The sequence below is a fragment of the Triplophysa dalaica genome, chromosome 4 (assembly GCF_015846415.1).
Source record: "Triplophysa dalaica isolate WHDGS20190420 chromosome 4, ASM1584641v1, whole genome shotgun sequence".
Lineage (NCBI taxonomy): Eukaryota > Metazoa > Chordata > Actinopteri > Cypriniformes > Nemacheilidae > Triplophysa > Triplophysa dalaica.
In genome coordinates this window covers 2227700-2246942 of record NC_079545.1, presented here as the reverse complement: position 1 = coordinate 2246942, position 19243 = coordinate 2227700, and the positions used below count along the sequence as shown (strand labels likewise).

Here is a 19243-nt window from a genome sequence, read left to right as displayed (position 1 = left end):
GTAACCATAACGCTGCCAGCTTTTTTTTTTACTAAGCGCTCGGCAACATTTACTTGTCCAAATGAGAAAACGTCTCTGTATTTTTGAAATACGGTAATAAACTTCAAATTATAGAAGAAGACTACAATTTTTTAAAACATGAACAACATTTAATTTTAGGGAAAAAACTGAACAAAAAACAAAACAAAAAACTGAACAAAAACAAAAATTATCGCTTTTTGACAAGGTGATTTATAGTGTGGATTTTAAAGACCCTGAACTATAGTACAAAATGTAGAAAACACTAAACCTGGTCTAAGTATTTATTTGACACAATTATTTGGAATGTTACAAGGTCCATCAAGAAATGTTTTATTCTATTCTATTTTGCAAAAACATGCATAGAAACACGAAAAGCTGACTACAGTATCTGAAACAGATTCTCTCTCGTTTTTGACTACAGAAGTTGTTTGTCAATAAGCTTTGCTCATGTGTTGTTTTTTGCCAAACCTTCTTTAATTCTTACGCAACCTTCAAATGACACATAAGCACAACTACACAACACGCATACAAATTCTTTAATAACATATTTAAATAAAGGGCGACAACGTCCATTGTCCTTTGGTGGATATCACTTTTGGCCTCTATTGTATGTACCGTATCTTAATGATTCTACATCCCATCCCGTCTGTGTTACTCTCAATAATTGAACAGTACAACATTGGCATTTGCAGTTTCATGTTACATCAGACAGTTTCAATTATTATGAAAGGATGAGAACGCCAAACAGAGCAGGTTATTCTCAATGGAACAGCCTACAAAACACCCTTTTATGGAGGGATGATGTTTCTTGCCGAAACCTACTCGTGTTACTTCAAAACTGGTTCAGGAAACAATATAAATAACAATGACGGGGCGGATAATTACATGTAATGCGCTTTAAGTGCCCTGGTTTGTTTTGTGGGAACCCACTGGCAGAAAGCAAGAGGTGTCCTGCACCTGCTCGCATTATTTGCATAACAATAAACACACAGTAAATAGACAATCAAAAGCAGATCATTCTGTTTTAAGTATATCCAAATATATATTTTATTTATGAATATAGTGTTCATTTATATATTCCGGCTGACAAGCTCCAATCATAAGTGATGAAACTTGGCGAGACAAATCTCGTTCTGTACGTTAAACAATACTGTGTATTAATGTGTATTGCGAGCAGCAATATAACCCTGTAAAGATCTCAAAACAGTCAAAGTTTTCCTTAGATTAACAATAATATGCACAATCATCTCATATATAAGTATTGTACAGAATATACAATACAAAATAGTGTTTCTAATGATCGATCGAGACTACAAAGGTATGCGTTGCCGGAATCACAGTTTCTATAGTTCATTGTGTTCAGCAGCAGATGCTGAATTGGCGGGCTTGCTTCCTGAAGCCCTGGAGTCCACAGAGATGACGTCCCGGTGTTGTCATCTAAGGTTGCTTTAACACGTTTAATAGTTTAGTTCCTTTCAAATGTCTCTCTTGTGTTATTCTCCATAGAATTTGTTGATTTCTCCTGATACATTTTAGTGACGACAGGCCTCTTCAGCTTCATAGTTGGACCTGAGAGGAATATAAATAAACTTTATAGCACACTTCTCACTGATAAAAATGATTATAAATCGCGATGCTTTAAAGTGCTTAAAATGTTGAAATGGAAAAAATCGTGTTCATAGGTCACAGGTGCATCTGTATGTCAACATACCTGACCCCATTGTGAGGTCAGGAATGCAGTCAGACATGTTTGTTCCAGGCATCTTGGAGTCTTTTATCTAAACTATTTGACAAGCTAAAATGAGCGCGCAGACTGACAGATCATTCTAACACACATAAAAGTCCCGTCTTCGGTAAAAATAACTCACCGAGTTCTCCCCCGGATATAGAGAAGTCTTGTGAAAGGATGGTCCATTTCTGGACTCTCTGAGCGTTGGATGGTGCTCTGGCGTTCACACGGTCCATGCCCTCCTGGATGCCTTTGTAGATGGCTGGCTCTTGGTTGTTAATGATCTCCGAGACTTTGCTAGCGGTGACGCCACGCTGCCGGCAGAATTCCACAGCCAGCGGGGTCAGTTCATCTGTGGGCTCGCCATTCTCATCAACATTACACTGAATGAAAGAAGTCAATTGTTATTATCGTTAAATAAAACTGAAAGTATTAAAACATATCTATTCAAATGAAATCTAAATATGACCCTGAATATTTTGTGATGATTTTAAACTAAACATACAGAAAAGTTGCCTTGGTGATAAATGGAAAAAGGTTTGTGCTGAGGTACAAAATGATCCCAAAAAAATTGTTATACAACTGAAATAAAGTAAATGAAACCTACATAGCAATATTTAAAATAATTGACAAAGTATTAATGACAAAAAAAAACATAATATAAAAGAGAAAAAGGCCAATTCAAAATATTAATAAAAGAAAATAACCTTGAGTCAGGATCAGACTACACAATATTTCATCGATTACGATATGATTCTTGTGTCTCGATGCCCCTTGTCAATTACAAATTACCACGACACCTTACATCAAACAGATCGAGTCAAATTCTGATATTGTGCAATTTGAACCCGACAAAAATGAAAACTGAGTTGATGTTTTTTTGTTGTTGTTTGTGCATTACCTTAAGTGTGAGAAGCATGGACAAAAACTTCTTTTTGTCCCCAATTAACATGGCATTGCTGATTATTGACACTTCCTCCTTTATAGCGTCCTCAGTAGGTACTGGTGGTATGTTTTCACCGCCAGCAGTGATGATTATTTCTGTGAACAGAGTTAGGCACATTTCACACTTCTTCTTCTTATATTACTGTAGATCGTTTCCTCTTTATGTGATGAAAAAAGATCTCCAATGATAAAGCAGAATTTGTTTACATACGTTTTAAAAATAGCAAGCAGAGTAATCAGATTACTTTTAGGAAGTGATTAAACTGACACATTTCTTAATGAATTTACACATTAGTATTTGTATCACTTATGTTTTAGTTTACATCCTTTAACGTTTTACATTTTTTTAGTTATTGAATTAAAATGAATCTATTTTCTTTATGAAATACTCTCTTATTATGTAAGGGATAATGTGAAGGCAGTGGGTTGTTGTCGCAGATATACGCCCTGACACTATCATCATCTTGTATCACACTGAAGGAGATTATTTCCCGATAACAGCCGTCTGCTTGTAAATGATCATGCTTGTTAGGAGGCTAATTCTCACATGATGAAAACTGGACATGAATTGTGAATTTGAAGTTGTTTATTAACTAATTTTTACCGCAGACCTTCCGCGAGGAAAAGCCTCTTACTTTCGATTTTAAGGTAAGAAACTACGTTCAAATGTCATGAATAGACGATTTGGTTTAATCATTTGTAAAAATATTGTAATATATGTTGTCTGTGCAACTACCCCCAAAAACAATTGATTTAAAATGCATTTATTTAATGCTAAGTAAAATTTGAATGTATTAACATATTTACTGACATGACTGATATAAAATTATAATTAAACTTTGTTTGTAGAACCATTTATACATAATGCACATTTCTTCATATTTTTGTAAAAATGTGTTCTACTTTTGATGATTTTTTCTATAAAATCAATCTTTCAATGCAAGATATTTAAATTGTAGGCCTTCCTGAAACATACTTGCAATAGTTCCACTTCAGCATAATAAAATTCAATTAAATGTATCTTTAGTTGTACTTCAGCACTATTTCTGCACAATTAAAGTATATTGAGTCCAAAATGAGTTTTTCCAATTTAACAGACCTTAAGTATACCAATTTAGAATACCACAAATACATTCGCAGTGCAGTTTTCATTAAGTACATAAGATGTAAATGTATTTGCAGTATACTTAGCATAAAATAAAGTATTTCAAATACATTTTAGTATATTTGATTTTCACTAGGGTAGTTATGCACAAAATATTAAACACCACAATTCTGTCCCTGTAATAAAATGGAGAAATGGGTTCATTTTTATTATGACTCAATTCAGCCTATATTTTACTCTTTATGATCACTATAGACATTGAATTTACATTTTAGTTTCTTTCAAATAATCCTCAAAATTGAGATTTCTAGGCCATAGCCTGTCCATGCAAAAGTACAAACGTAACAAAACACATGACTTTCAACTTTCAATATAGAGAAGTTATGCAATAGATGATAAATCCCGATTTGTATGTCATACGTCACTCATGGGGTCCGGGTTCCTACCTTTAATCCTGCCTGTGATGTACAGAAAGCCATTGTCGTCATGTTTGCCGAGGTCTCCCGAGTGCAGCCATCCCTCCGCATCCAAAGCCTCTTCCGTCTTCTCCGGCATGTTGAGGTATCCCATGAACACGTGTCTCCCCCAGAAACAGATCTCTCCATTCCCGTCGGCGTCCTCTTTATCTAGTTTGGTTTTGCAGCCTATCATCACCTTCCCACAGCTGGAGGACACCCCAACATAACATCACGAAACGCTAGCCAAAATGATCAGCCTTTACGAAGGAGACCAGCATCATCAACACCTACCTCATGATCCGGTAGTCCTGATTCCAGGAGAGGGTGTGAGGTCCCGAGCTCTCGCTCATACCGTACAGCTCGAAGATGGGAATGTACAGGCTCATGAAATACTCCAGGGTGTCTTTGGTGATGGGAGCTGCACCCGTGAAGCAGGCCCGGCAGCGGTCCAGACCCAGAGCTTTCCGAACGTTCTTGTACACCAGGCTATTTGCCACCGTGAAACCCCAGGGCACGGAGGAATCGCTGTAGACGATAAAACTGATTCTCAGACGATTCAAGATGTTATTCAATAAGCTTTTTTTTGTTTCTGAACGCACCCGTTCATGGCACTGTAGCTCGACGTAAGACCGATTCCCTTGGCCCAGTCGCCGATCTTCTTCTTCATCACGGTTGACTTGGCACCGACGGCTTTCATCGCTTCTTGCATTTTTTCCCAGACTCGAGGAACTCCCAAGAAACTCGTGGGACGCACCTCTTTCAGAGTGTTACCTAGAGAGCCCTGGGGCAAATATAACCGAGACACTTCCTGGTTAACAACAGCAATCTCTAATGATTAGACTGTACAAAAAGAGTTTAAACAAATAGAAAATATTCTCATGATTTACTCAGTAAAAGGACAAAACAACAACAGTACACAAACAGGTTGTAAACCTTAAGGGCGTCCGGGTCGGCAAAATTGGTCGTAGCTGCGAACCTCATGCAGATCCACATGTCATTCATCTGGGCCGCCACGTGACTCAGAGGCAGATAGCTGACCACCGCCTCCTCACCCATCCTCTGTCGGGTCATGGCGCCCGCTGCACTGGCCGTCCACGTGATCTGGACAGAACAGGGACATCAGCATCCTTCAACACATCGAGAACATTCCGTCGATTTGTGATACTCACGTTGTCGTGACTGAGCATGACCCCTTTGGGATTACCGGTGGTCCCTGATGTGTAGATGAGCGTGCAGCACTCGTTAGACTTCAGACTGTCGATCACTGCGTCCAGTTCTGCGTCTGGGACGTCTTTACCAATCTTCATGAATTCAGCCCACTGAGAGAACACCAAAGATGAATGAAACGAGTTTCTCTGAACTGACTTATTGTAAAGCACTTGGATTTATATGTAGAAAATTGACATGTGCCGTTTCGATATTTCACTGTGTTTGTGAGGACATAATCAAATATTTGGCCAACTTTGACAAACCTGTACACACACCCGCACACACAAACACACCCTGTGACACATGCATTCTTTAAGTTCCTTGTTCGAGAATAGTAATTTGTGTAAATATATCCTGAGACCAGCATGAAAGGACATCCTAAGCATTCTTATATAAGAAAAAGCAATTTTAACACGCGTGGCTGCACGCAGCTAAAGACAACGTTTTGCTAACATTCCCATTAGGTTATGAAAACGTGGCCTTAAATATAAACATTACTCTAAAGCCTTGCGTCCAAAATTAAATAAAAAATACATACGACCTCATATTGTGTCAATTACACTACACACTGCCTCCGTCATTAAAAAAATTCGTACTGAGTTCGATTTTCTACGTTTGTTGCATCTGTAGCAAGCATTTTGAGAGGCGTCTTCACAATTCAGAGACATGGTACAGACGAGTGCCAAATATGAACAATATCAGACTCTATGCCTAAAGACCTTAACCGTGTAAGAATGGTGTTGTTCACCAACGATTTTATGTCCTTTTAAAAACATTGAGAGTGACATATGTTTATAGAATGCTTTCAATGCAAGAACGTTTTGACAACTTTGGGAGAGCGTTTTCTGTTTGCTGGACTTTGGACAGCTGTGGTTTTACCGGCTTACCGTAAACACATCTGCTAACTTCTGCTCCAGTTCACCCTTGTACTGAACGATAGCCTTCAGATGTGGTAGCTGATCTCTGATCTGCGGAAAGAAAGAAAAACATTTCTTTGACTAAATATCGTATTACTTACAGTGCAATTGAAGGTAAACATCAGCTGGCGTTTTTCAGTCTACGTTTACTACGTACACACAGTAGGCTACACACAACTAGACGGTAGTTTAGGTTTCCGTGTCTGCGTCTTAAAACCTTTTTTTTCTTTAAATGCTTAGAGTAAATGTTTCAACTTTTCAAGTTTTATAGACACAGATATAAACAGGGTTTGAAACTACCTGGAGGATTTTAATCAGTTGTTTGTGGTTTTCGACCACCAGAACATTAGCTTCACAGTTTTCAGCGACATACTGGCATGCTTCTGGACTGTTGGTTGTGTAGATTCCGGTGGCAAGTCCCCTTTGAAAACAATAGATGTGATTCAACATAGATTGTGCATCTGTATTATTTCCTCGTTCTTTGGATCCGAAATTGAATCACGTTCATTCTCAATCCGTACCCTGCCAGGATGCATCCAACGTCGGCTATAAACCATTCAGGGGAATTGAAGCCAAGGATACCGACTCCATGGAATCGCTTCAGGCCGAGCTAGAGGAGAGATAATGCGTCAACAATGAGAGAAGGACAATTAACCACCTGCACTCGTTCAGATCATTTACAAAACAATCTAACTACAGCTGTCCAAGCGCTTGATAGATCGTATGATCTGAATTTATCAAAAGCAACCTCTTTGTGTGTGTGTGTTTCCTAAGGATGATGATATTCTGACTTGAGAGTACAGACATATATTTTGTGTTGTATTTAATTCCTAATTTCCTATTCTTTATTATTATTCTTGATTTTGCTATATATTTACGTTAAAAGTTATAGATTGTATTCATCTTCTATCTATTTAATTTCTTATTTCCGTATCCTTTTATACTTCATGTCACAGTTTATTTTAAGGTCCACTTCTCGGTATAAATAAACCATTAACTATGTCTTTTGCCTCAGTAAACAACTGACTTGTTTCTTATTAATAGTTAGTAAGGTAGTTGTTAGGTTTAGGTATTATGTAGGATTAAGGAAGTATTTGGTCATGTTTAATATGTGCTTTATAAGTACTAATAAACAGCCAATGTGATGAAAAAGGCATCTCATAAGCAGCTGTACTAAAGTGTTACCATTCTTCATTATTATTCTTTATTTTGCTATATATTTACGTTATTTGTTATAGATTATATTCATTTCTATCTAGGTATTATATTCTATATTACTTTTCTACATTCTGTTGAAAGCTGCATTTGTATCGTCTTTACAAGTAAATACGAGTTTGCAGTGGTCTCATTCTCAAGGTACATAATAACGTCACGAGACAATGTTGTGAAGATAGTAGAAGATCTATCCCATTTCAACACAACAAACACTTTATTACCAATGATTTGAGTCATGTCAGTCAAAGAGAAGCTTTCACACAAAATAGATATTTGAATAGAAAACAGATTGAACTAACAGACCATACATTATCTATACGGTGAAGGTGTCAAGGATCTTCTGAATAAAATATCAAATGTCTTTCATTCACAGCACGAAGGAGTTTTGCTCAAGAACAACCTTTACACACAATAAAAAAGGTGTGAAGCTGTGTGCACTCATACCTTCAAGAAGCTTTTGGCAGCTGCTCTGGAATGCTGATAGTACTCCTTATATGTCAGGGTGACCCAAATTCCATTTATCTTTTCACGAAGGGCAGGAAAGTCTCCGTACTTCTGCAGCGTAGCCTTAAACATCTGATGGATGGTCATCGAAGGTTCCGAGCCCGGTCCGGACGTCTCCATCCTCAGTTTGACAGCTTGGTCACTGGCTGTGCTCCACAGGTCCTGGGCTGGAGCGAGACGTGCCTCTCCAACCACCAACGGTATGGACACATCTTCTCCTTTATGATCGGGACAACAAGGACATACAGAAGACATGACTAGCGGTGAGAAGAAAGCGCTGAAGCATCTGTATGATGTGTGTTCAAGAACAGATCAGTCCGTCTGATCACCTCGCCTCTGTCTCTCCTGTCATATACTGACAAAAAAAACAAGGAACTCGCTGCTTAACAAGACAACACCTGAGGTCAGGTTACTAACAATGCACGCCTTCTCACCAATCAGGTTTCACATGTGATGAAGCGAGTTAAAAAAATGACACCACACACAAACAGATTACAGACACTATCGGGAGGAATTTCTTGCAGTTATCAGTGGTTTTAGCAGGAAATGTTCATATGTTGTGGTAACGGTACTGAAATTTTTGCCGTTCATTGTTTATCAGTTTACTGATCTAGCTCTTGATCTTGAATTTGATTTAATTTTTCATATCGTAACAGGTTTTTGAATAGAAAAAATGCACATCAGAAATACATGCAAAACAAAATAATCTGGACAGAAATGGCCAACAATTTAAAGTCCAAACGAAATTTACCAGGTAATGCATTTGTAAAATGAGAAGCCTATTATAGTTTGCCAGCATTTTCATCACAATTTATGCAAAGTACTTTATTTTTAGTACGCAAATATGTTGTGGTTACTTCTGAATAGACAGTTACCTGGGTTACTTGTTATTATAGAGGATGAACATTTTCCATTCGGATGAATTTGGGGTCCACTGAGTGGTACAGTGCTGTATTCTTCAGAACTGATGAAAAAAAAAAGAATACATCAAATGAGACAATGATCAATTAATCCAGGGGTTCCCAACGGTTCTGACTCCAAGGTGCTACATTGTGTTCAACAATATTCAAAGGCCCCACTCACAAAAACTCTCACTTTTTACCCAGTCACATATTTGAAAGCTTGTCATAAACTGGCAAAATGTTTATTCCTAATAAAATGGCCAAATAATTGAGAATGTCTTGGTTTTAGAAATATATTTCAATGCTCTTTTTGGCTCATTTTAAACTATTAGTCATCTTGAGGAAGTCAGCTGGGGCCCCCATGTGGGCAACGATCCCCCTGACTTCACTGAATCCATTCAAATATATTAAAACAAGAGAGAAAGTATTTATGTTTTGCTTGATAAAGTCTACATACCCGTCAGTAGATTTTTTAATGGCTGGTATTTCCTTGGAGTCGCAAGATGGTACAAAACCATTGGCAGACATTGTCCGGAATCTTAAGACAACGAATAAAAAATGATGAATTTATAGAACAACACCAATCTCAGCTCTTGAAATACCCTCTCCTTATTGAATAAAATAATTAAAATATTATTGTATATAAAACTAAGATGTCTTAAACTTAGTCAAAACTGACCAAAGCTTCCCACTTTATCACCAGAGGTTTCTTTTATATGCCCCCCATCTCTTGCAAAATATTAAGCAAAATGTGCCAACAGATAGAGATGATGAAAGCCAGTGTGCGTCTGTCTGACAAGACAAACCTTTCACCTACATTAGGAAATGCAATTTACAACTATATGGATTTATACAGTACACAGCCATATGAGCGAATACACTCAAAGCCATATTTACACCAGAAACATTTTGCAGAGTTTAGTATTTTTTACACAGTTTACACAATCATGCCATCTAGAGCATGTCTAATGTAATTGTCAAAAAGTTGTATTATAGCAGGCTTATATTTCTGCTTTCTTTTGATGCTTTCCTACTGTATTTGAATACATTTAACCATTAACCACATTCCAGACATAAAACAACCAAATCTTCTTTGGAGTTCGTGGATTGACCGTACTATTGAAAATGACAAAATATGACAAAGTTCATCACCATTACAAAACCAGTATGGCCACATCATGATCTGTGGCCATGAATTTCTCCACAGATGGGACAGAAGAGACGTTTAACTCTGAGACTGACACAAATGCATTTCATTTATAAAATAAATAAATAACTTTATTTAATGCTCTTAAGAAACCTGATAGACCTAATCGTATCCCCGGTGATTTGGTTGTTTTGAACAGGAGAATAAAACTATATAAACACATATTATAGGCTATTCTGTTAAGGTATAAATATATAAAGTGCATGCAATTTCAGAATAATTTATTAACTGCATGTGAAGCAAACTATTTTTGAATTTCCTCAACAAAAACTCAACACAAATATGAGAGCAACATTTATTATATTCAGTTTTCACACAAGTTTCCTCACGAGCATCTTAATGAACATCGCAGTTGAGTACTCACGTGTGCACGCAGAGGTTTTGTTCTGTCAGTCTGTGTTTTGTTGTTGTTGTGTAGTTGCTAAATCAGATGTAACACAGCTCTCACCTCATACACATCTAGGCGTGTATCACGTCACATGTGCAGTGAGGAGCTGCAAACATACAAGTGAAATACAATTCATATGAGCAACATTATCATGTGATCACGTGGAGCAGGTGATAAAACATCAAGCTGATAGGAAATGTGATTGTTCACAAATCCCATCCCGTCAGCTTAAGAGAAGTGCTGCCTTAAATTCTTAAGTATAATAAAAATTGCCTGCAAGTCATTTCAACTTGTGATCCTTTACCACAGTGATGACTTGCTGTATTTTGTAAAAAAAAGTTAAATTACTGGAAAATAAAACATTCTGTCATTGTTTATTTACCGTCATGTCATTGAGAACCTGTATATGACTCCATCTTCAGTGGAGCACAATAGAAGATATTTTGAGGAATGTCTCGGTGGTTTGGTTTCCATACAATGAAAGTCAATGGGGTTGTGTGGTCACCAACATTCTCTAAAATATCTTCTTTTGTGTTTCTACAGCAGGGAGAAAGTCATGCAGGTTTGGAATAACATGAATGAAAGAAGATTCAAAGACACATTTGCGCATATCATGTAAATATTTTCGGGCTTGATATTTCAGTTGGATTTGCATTCTGGAATAATATCCTCCTTCATTTGCATTTAGTTGTATTTGAAATGCTTTCACAAACAGAAAGTTTGCTCATCGGCAGATTTTCTTTCGTGAAAGAAGACGAAAGCTTTAAAGCAGCCTGCACAAACATGAAAGAGGTTATGAAGCAGCAGACGTGATAAGATAAAGAGTAATTCATCATTGATAAAGGTGTTGTGAACGTTCACCTTTTCCAATCTTTCAGCAATTATAAATCCATAACATATCTCTAACAAAATGACCATCACATATTTCACAACTCTGGCTGAACCCGACTGATAAACTTTTATTGGTATACATGTGCTTTAAGTGTTGATAGCCGGAAAACTATGAAATACTCAATGATGTTTGTTTCAGTCTTCAAGGATTTTTATCTTCCTGTATTACAAACTTAACAAACTCTGTAAATGATGCTCTCACTGTAAAAATCTGACGTTTCAGCAAACCGGATGAAAGTCCAGTTAATAAACACACAAGGTGACGTATAGAAACATGCATATGACCGCCAGGGTCATGTGATCACACCACCGGTCACACTGAAACACATCTATGGGTGACCTTAACAGAGGTCAAAATGGTCTAATAACCTCTAGATATATGCATTCAATACACTATACTGTACATACATTTCATTTACTTCAATGAGCTAAACGATTTTTTATGACAATTTACTGTTTACTAACATTTTAACCATGTCACACACATTTTAAAGGTGCACCACCATTGCACCAAGAAGATATTTTTCAAAAGCAATGCATTGAATACATTTGATAACCACTGGTTAATAATTTTTAACACCGTAGTGCAAAATGCCCACATCACTCTTTTACAACTCGAGGGGACATTTTTATTACCTTGTGATGATAGTAAACAAGCTGATTAACCAAACCCAACTCACAAGAGGTTGACAAAAAGAAAACTGACATCAACTCAGCAAACTTCAGTAAAACATTTAGAAAACAATATTTTTTTACAGCATATATATTCTTTATTGTTAGGCACATAACTTGACAGTCTTCTGTTTCCAACTTGTTATTCGGTTGCATTCTACTATTCTACTTTTATCCTGGTGCCCGTCCTCCCAGTACACAGACATTTTTGCCATCATTAATCACTGTCAAATTTAATAACTCTGTCAATTATAATAACAGTCACATGCATTAAAGGGATGGTTCACCTATAGGGGAAATTCTGTCATTGTTTACTCACCCTCATGTTGTTCCCACCTGTATAAGTTGATTTGTTCTGCTGAACAAAAGTCAAAGGAGGATATTATGAAGGATGTTAGCAATTTTCAGTTCTGGGACATCATTGACTACCGTAGTAAGAAAAATCAAAATGGTAGTTAAAGGTGCCCCAGAACTAAATTCATAAATGTATTTATTTTAAATGTTAAACAGAACAAAAACCATTTAAAACAATGTTTTTTCTAATATGGTAGTGAATGATGTCCCAGAACTGAAAATTACTAACATTCTTCTTAATATCCTACAATACCTGTAGAACTTTCGATGATTCGGCTGTGTACGTCTGGCTGGCCCAGAACATTAGATTAGATTAGATTAGATTAGATTCAACTTTATTGTCATTACACATATACAAGTACAGTGTAACGAAATGTAGTTTAGGTCTAACCAGAAGTGCAATTAGCAAGTGCAGGATATACAGTGTGAATAAATACAGAATACAATATTAGGAAAATACTATACAATGGCCATGTACTATGAAAATGTGACAGTCGGTATGTACTATGAACAATATAGACAGAAGGCTATATACTGTGAACATTAATGTACAGGTGGTTATGAACAGATAACAATATAGACTATACAATAGTGCAAGTGACTTGAGTGTGCATTAGTTACAGACATTAGCTATTAACATGTGTTATGTTGGGATTGGGCTCTTTTTCAGATGTCTTTTCCATGCACACGATTTACACTGGAAGGAGGAAACATTAGTGTTTGATCTCTTTTAATTCATCTTATCCCATTTAAATACAGTTTTCATGCTGTGGCACCTTTAACAGCTTTCTGTAGCTCAGTGGTAAGAGCATTGCATCAACAACGCGAGGTCATGGGTTTGATCCCAGGGGATTGCACATACCTATGTATAAATGTACAGGACATTGCAATGTAAGTTGCTTTGGATAAAGTGTCTGCCAAATGCGTAAATGTAATGTCAATCTAAATACAATAAGAAAGTCGCACTATATTGTCACCTAGTGGTGCAACTGGGTAACTACTACCTTAGATGCATAACCTGTGTTATAGTAATTTGAAGGTTACATATATTTTGCGGCTCCAGACCAATTTTGTTTGGGCACAAAATGGCTCTTTTGGTTGCGCAGTTTGCCAACCCCTGACCTAGTCCTGCTTTCTTCGCAACGTTTTTGGCCACCATCCAGACATGACCAAGGAGCTACAGGGACAATATTCAATACATCACATGTGTATCAGGCTTTGTCAATGACTGAGACAAAAGTATATACATGTGTAAAATAAAATAAATATTCTGTGAAAAGACAAGTAGAAATACATAACACCTTTCCTGCATGATTGTCAAATAGCTTAGAAAAGTCATAGCACACCAGTGTTATTGTTGTTCATAAGTAATTTTTATCATAGTTTTCTCAACCACATGTTTACAGTGATAAAAACGAGAAAACAGTGGATCCAGTCAGGTGTGCGTGTGGACTTGGTTTTTACATTTTAGTGGGAACCAAAACCTGAATGGACAAGTGTCACTGTGGGGACCAAAATTGAGGTCCCCATGGGCACCAAAACGTATAAATTGTACAGAACAATCATTTTATGGAAAACATTTATTAGCCAACATTATGATATCAGCTGGTGAGTTTGTACATAATGTGAAATACAAAGGCAAAATAAACAAGTGATAGCCTGTACGGAAAGGGGTGAGTGAGTTAGATTGTACATGAAAAGATCTCACTGTCCTCAAATTAAACAAAGAATGAAACAAACTTACATGGTTGAATAAATGTGCTATGGTTTGTGTGAGATGTGATGTTCATCTTTTTTAAATATTTGTTTCATTGTCAAGCATGAACATGACTGAGCTCTCTTCAAAAAAGCACGAGCCAATGGCGTTCACGTGTACCGTTTGTCTGAGTCCTCAGAGTAAAAAGATGAATTTCAGCATGACACACCGAACAGGGGTCAAATATGCAGAAGATTCTGCTGGAGCATTTTTCTGGAGATCGATGGACAGTTTATTGGCTTTACAAACTCTTAATCAGCTATCACACAACATGAAAATGGTTGTTGATAATTAAGGTAACAATTATGAATCAATCAGGTGTTAACTTCTGAACTGTTTTATTTTTTTATCAATTTAATTATTATTCTGTGCTATGCACCTAAACTTCGGCTGTGTGACACTACTTTTAGGGCAGTATAGTAAATTTCTCTAACCTAGCAATTTTTCAGATTTTTCCAGTTTTCTTTGACTGAGTGAGACTTTTGATCTGTAGCTGACCGGTGGATACAGGCGGCAGCAGGCATTAACATGGCAAATCCATGGGCCTCACTACATTGTTTTACAACAGGGGTTTATTACAAAAGACATTAAAGAATAATGCACAGTTCATATCAGAAGAACTGGAGTGGGAATGTGGATCATGGACAGACCATTAACACTTACATGGAATTTATATGAATACAAGTCATCTTAAACCTCACTACATTTAATAGGCCTACTTTATTTTTACCAAGCGCTCTTTAATACCATGTTTGTTTTTATTATGTGTTGGCATTGGCATTAACCTTTACAAGTATATTCGTAAAAGAAAAATATGGTAAAGATAAAGTTTGAAATAGGGACCAAAACTTTCCTGAAGTCACCGATGTAATGCATGTTTTTGAGCACAAGATGGTGCTGTTTCTCCATAGTGAAGTATCAATGTGTGATCAAATTATATAATGTATAAATATAAAAGAATTCACACTTTAAATTCTGAAAAGAAAACATATTCAAGTAAACTCATATTCAATTTTCAAGCAATAAAACAGTTATATTTAAACATGTATTTAGGAAAAAAAATATTTTATTTTATTTGAGTTTTAATGTTTCATTGTTGTTAAATGATTTTCGTTATAGTTTTAATCAACTGATAATTGGATTTTAAGTTTCTTCTTCAACAATTTCTTCTTCATCAGATTTTTTTGTAATATCAAATACCATGGCTGTAAGCAAACAACAGCAAGTGAAGTATGTGTTTGCTCAGTTTAATAATCTTTATCTAACACGACAGCTATTCATGCTCAAATGGCAGAAGTACTGTCGGAGGGCATCCTGGTGACGAGTGAAGATGCAGAATGCTGCTGTTGATGGGAAAGCACACTCCTGGTCTGAACTTTATCAAGAGCAAATCTACCAGATTATGATGTTGTGAATGCTCTCCACATATATATGTTAGTCAAATAATTTTGCTTCATAACAAATGAACGGTCTGAAATATTTGGTTTTAATGTAACTGAACCAAGGAGCTGGAGGAATCGGAGTCTGATGGATTTAGAGGGTTGTGCATCTGAACTTTTCTTATATAAAGGTTATGTAACACAACTTTAGACTGTGATAGATCTACAATCCTCTCTTGGTATTCATGTATATGTTGTGTGAAAATTAAAATACCAAGTGCTCTCACCAACCCATATATAAAGGACCTATCAATTCAATGACCTCTACATGGTCTATAATGACATGTTTATCTTAATTATGTCTTATCTCTCTTTATATCTCTGAAAAATAGGTATTGATGCAGTACCTCTAACTGAAATTGTTTATTAAATTAACGTATTAATAAAAAAGAATCTCACTGAAAACATGAAACTCAAAATAAACACCAAAAACTTCCCTGAAGTCCCCCGATGTAGTGCATATTTTTAAACACAAGAGGGGGCTGTTTCTCCATAATAAAAAAGCTTTCTCATATTAAAACCATAGACCGCATAAAATAAGGAAGACGTGCTCCCATTAACTTTGGATTCAAGAACGTCACAAACACACCTACATAAAGGATCACACAACATGTTCTGTGTTATATTTATAAAAGCAGTAAAGACTGTACTATATCCAGCCACCAGGGGGCGATCAAAGATCCCGTACTGCCCGCAGCAAACAATATACATTTCCGGTTCAACCAACACCGAGTTTAAATCTGATCTCTGAGTTGATTTACTCAGAAAGTCGCTACTCTTGAGTTTTCAGTTTCAGACCAGCTGATTTGAGTTAGTTCAATCCACTCTGAGTAAGTTACGCGCGTGCACCATGGCTATAAAAAGCCATCATCAATTGAGTGAAGATAGCACGATTCACCATGACAACGGCACGTGACAAAAAGCGCTCTGTTTATTTCCGCCAATCAAGTTGGATGTACTGTTACAAGCGGAAGCTATATTTAACTCTCTGCAATAAAAAGATCTTGACAGCAGCTGAATATGAAATACAATAACATCATTCATTCAGGATAGTTTTAAAGAAATAAAATGCTCTTTCTAGTAGGATGCCTGATTGGGAAATGTTAAATACTTAAACTGGCCTTAGAAGTTAAGATAAAACGTCCAAACCGTCCCTTACAATTCTCTCCCGACATAAATGTAACTCTATGCGAATTATTGCAGCTTCCTCTTCTAAGGGTTCGTGAATAAACAGACATGATATTTTAACTTCTGTGTGACTAAATTGAGCGCGATTAGGAGCACGAATCAATAAACAAATGACGTATGCAATTTCAACACCGCTCGCGCTTCGAAAAGGGGGCGGAGATTGTAACAAACCCTGGGTTTGCGGAATAAAACCTGATCCCGACCAGGTTCACGGAGTATGTTACTCTGGTTACTCACTCGGAGAATAAGATACCTTGATTTCTGAAGCCAAACACCATGAGTATTCCGTTTTCTGGGGTTGACTTACTCTGAAACGGCCCCTGATTGTAGTTTGTCACTTTATTAGTTTTTAACTCTATTTCTAATAAGTAACGAGTTTGACGGATATTGGCGTGTAATGTCTTTATTTCCGTACTGTTTGTCGTTTATATAAACCTAGCAAATCGTCAAATCAATCACAATCCAGTACACATGTGCATGCAAGTAAAAGACCTTTCAATCTCGAGTAAACAAATATTACAGTGAGGTCATTGTTGTCAGCTGACTTTAAATTGTGACGTGAGGCTTTCTACCTATAATACTGTATACTTACGGTATTACTGTCTTCTGTATTTTAAATCTATAGATCACAATACACCCAATCTATTATATTAACAAACAAAACTACATCTAACACACACACATTCATATATAACGGTATACCGTCGGGGACTATCTATTGGCTGGTGGTCTGTTTACAGTTTGTTTGCGGTTTTTAACAGTTCCGTTTTGTATTATGTGTAACCTTGAGAATCGATTCATGTGTCGGATTCACACTTCAGAAGGAAATACCTTCAAGTTACAAGTTACATGTCATTTAGTTACATTCTTATGTTAATGACATGTGCATTTCTGTAAGGTGTCTAGCAATACATTTCTATTTAAATTAATTTTGCAATTCCAACAATATTTTTAGTAATAGAGCAGATAATATGTAAGTCATATGAAGGAAATGTATAATAACTGATCTGATGTAAATGTGCAGTTATTGAATGATATTCGGCCCTGTTTGGTGTGCTCCTCAACAGATTGTGAATGATGTGAATTAACAGTCATACATGTGACCAGGCTTTGATCAATAACTTCTTGAACATTTGTGTCTCACTCTTTAATAAATTAAGTTTTAAAATACCTTTTCCATTAACGGACAATATGGACACTTACACTTGAAATGTTTTACAGGTCGAACCCTTTGCAACACTTGTTGAATTCTGCCGTAATGGATAATACAGTTGAAAGAAAAAGTATGTGAACCCTTTGGGCTTTCTTGGATTTCTTCATAAATTGGTCATAAAATGTATTCTGATCTTCATCTAAGTCACAACAATAGAGAAACACAGTCTGCGTAAACTAATACCGCACAAACATTATACGTTTTCATGTTTTTATTGAACACAACATGTAAACATTCAAAGTGCAGGGTGGAAAAAGTATGTGAAACCCTAGGCTAATGACTTCTCCAAGAGCTAATTGGGGCCAGGAGTCAGCCAACCTGGGGTCCAATCAATGTGATGAGATTGGATGTGTCGATTAAAGCTGGCCTGTCCAATAAAAAACACACACCAGTTTATAGTTTGCTGTTCTGAAGAAGCGTTGTCTGATGTGAACCATGCCTCGCACAAAAGAGCTCTCAGAAGACCTACGATCAAGAATTGTTGACTTACATGAAGCTGGAAAGGGCTACAAAAGTATATCTAAAAGCCTTGATGTCCATGTGTCCACGGTAAGACAGATTGTCTACAAATGGAGAAAGTTCAGCCCTGTTGCTACACTCCCTAGGCGTGGTCGTCCTGTAAAGATGACTGCAAAAGCACAGCAAAGAAAGCTCAATGAGGTGAAGAAGAATCCTAGAGTGTCAGCTAAACACTTACAGAAATCTCTGGCACATGCTAACATTTTTGTTGACAAATCTACAATAAGGAAAACATTAAACAAGAATGGACTTCATGGGAGGACACCACGGAGGAAGCCACTGCTGTCCAAAAAAAACATTGCAGCACGTTTGAAGTTTGCAAAAGAGCACCTGGATGTTCCACAGCACTACTGGCAAAACATTCTGTGGACAGATGAAACCAAAATTGAGTTGTTTGGAAAGAACACACAACGCTATGTGTGGAGAACAAAAGGCACACCAACATCAAAACCTCATCCCAACTGTGAAATATGGTGGAGGGGGCATCATGGTTTGGGCTGCTTTGCTGCCTCAGCCCCTGGACGGATTACTGTCATCGATGGAAAAATGAATTCCAAAGTTTATCAAGACATCTTGCAGGAAAACTTAAGACCATCTGTCCGCCAACTGAA

The 19243-nt window shown here is 36.8% G+C and overlaps 1 protein-coding gene across 1 annotated transcript; it reads right to left on the bottom strand.

Annotated features, from left to right (window-relative positions):
- Window positions 1-1038: 1038 nt before the first annotated feature.
- LOC130418926 (long-chain-fatty-acid--CoA ligase ACSBG2-like) lies at window positions 1039-9135 on the bottom strand. Its single transcript, XM_056745139.1, has 12 exons — window positions 8044-9135; window positions 6906-6994; window positions 6685-6805; window positions 6355-6435; window positions 5428-5577; window positions 5192-5359; window positions 4858-5039; window positions 4550-4783; window positions 4247-4464; window positions 2652-2791; window positions 1890-2133; window positions 1039-1590 (listed from the first exon to the last, which is right to left on the bottom strand). Exons 1-12 carry the CDS (start codon window positions 8356-8358, stop codon window positions 1487-1489), a joined length of 2046 nt encoding a protein of 681 aa, XP_056601117.1. The 5' UTR covers window positions 8359-9135; the 3' UTR covers window positions 1039-1486.
- Between the last annotated feature and the right edge of the window lie 10108 nt (window positions 9136-19243).

What these genes read in the sequence shown, in the direction of transcription:
- LOC130418926 (XM_056745139.1), bottom strand. Translation starts at nt 8,358, where the DNA reads ATGTCTTCTGTATGTCCTTGTTGTCCCGATCATAAAGGAGAAGATGTG. An exon ending in TCATGCTCAGTCACGACAAC is followed by an intron (nt 5,360 to 5,427) that starts GTGAGTATCACA and finishes TGTTCTGTCCAG; the next exon opens with ATCACGTGGACGGCCAGTGC. An exon ending in CAGGACTACCGGATCATGAG is followed by an intron (nt 4,465 to 4,549) that starts GTAGGTGTTGAT and finishes GGTGTCCTCCAG; the next exon opens with CTGTGGGAAGGTGATGATAG.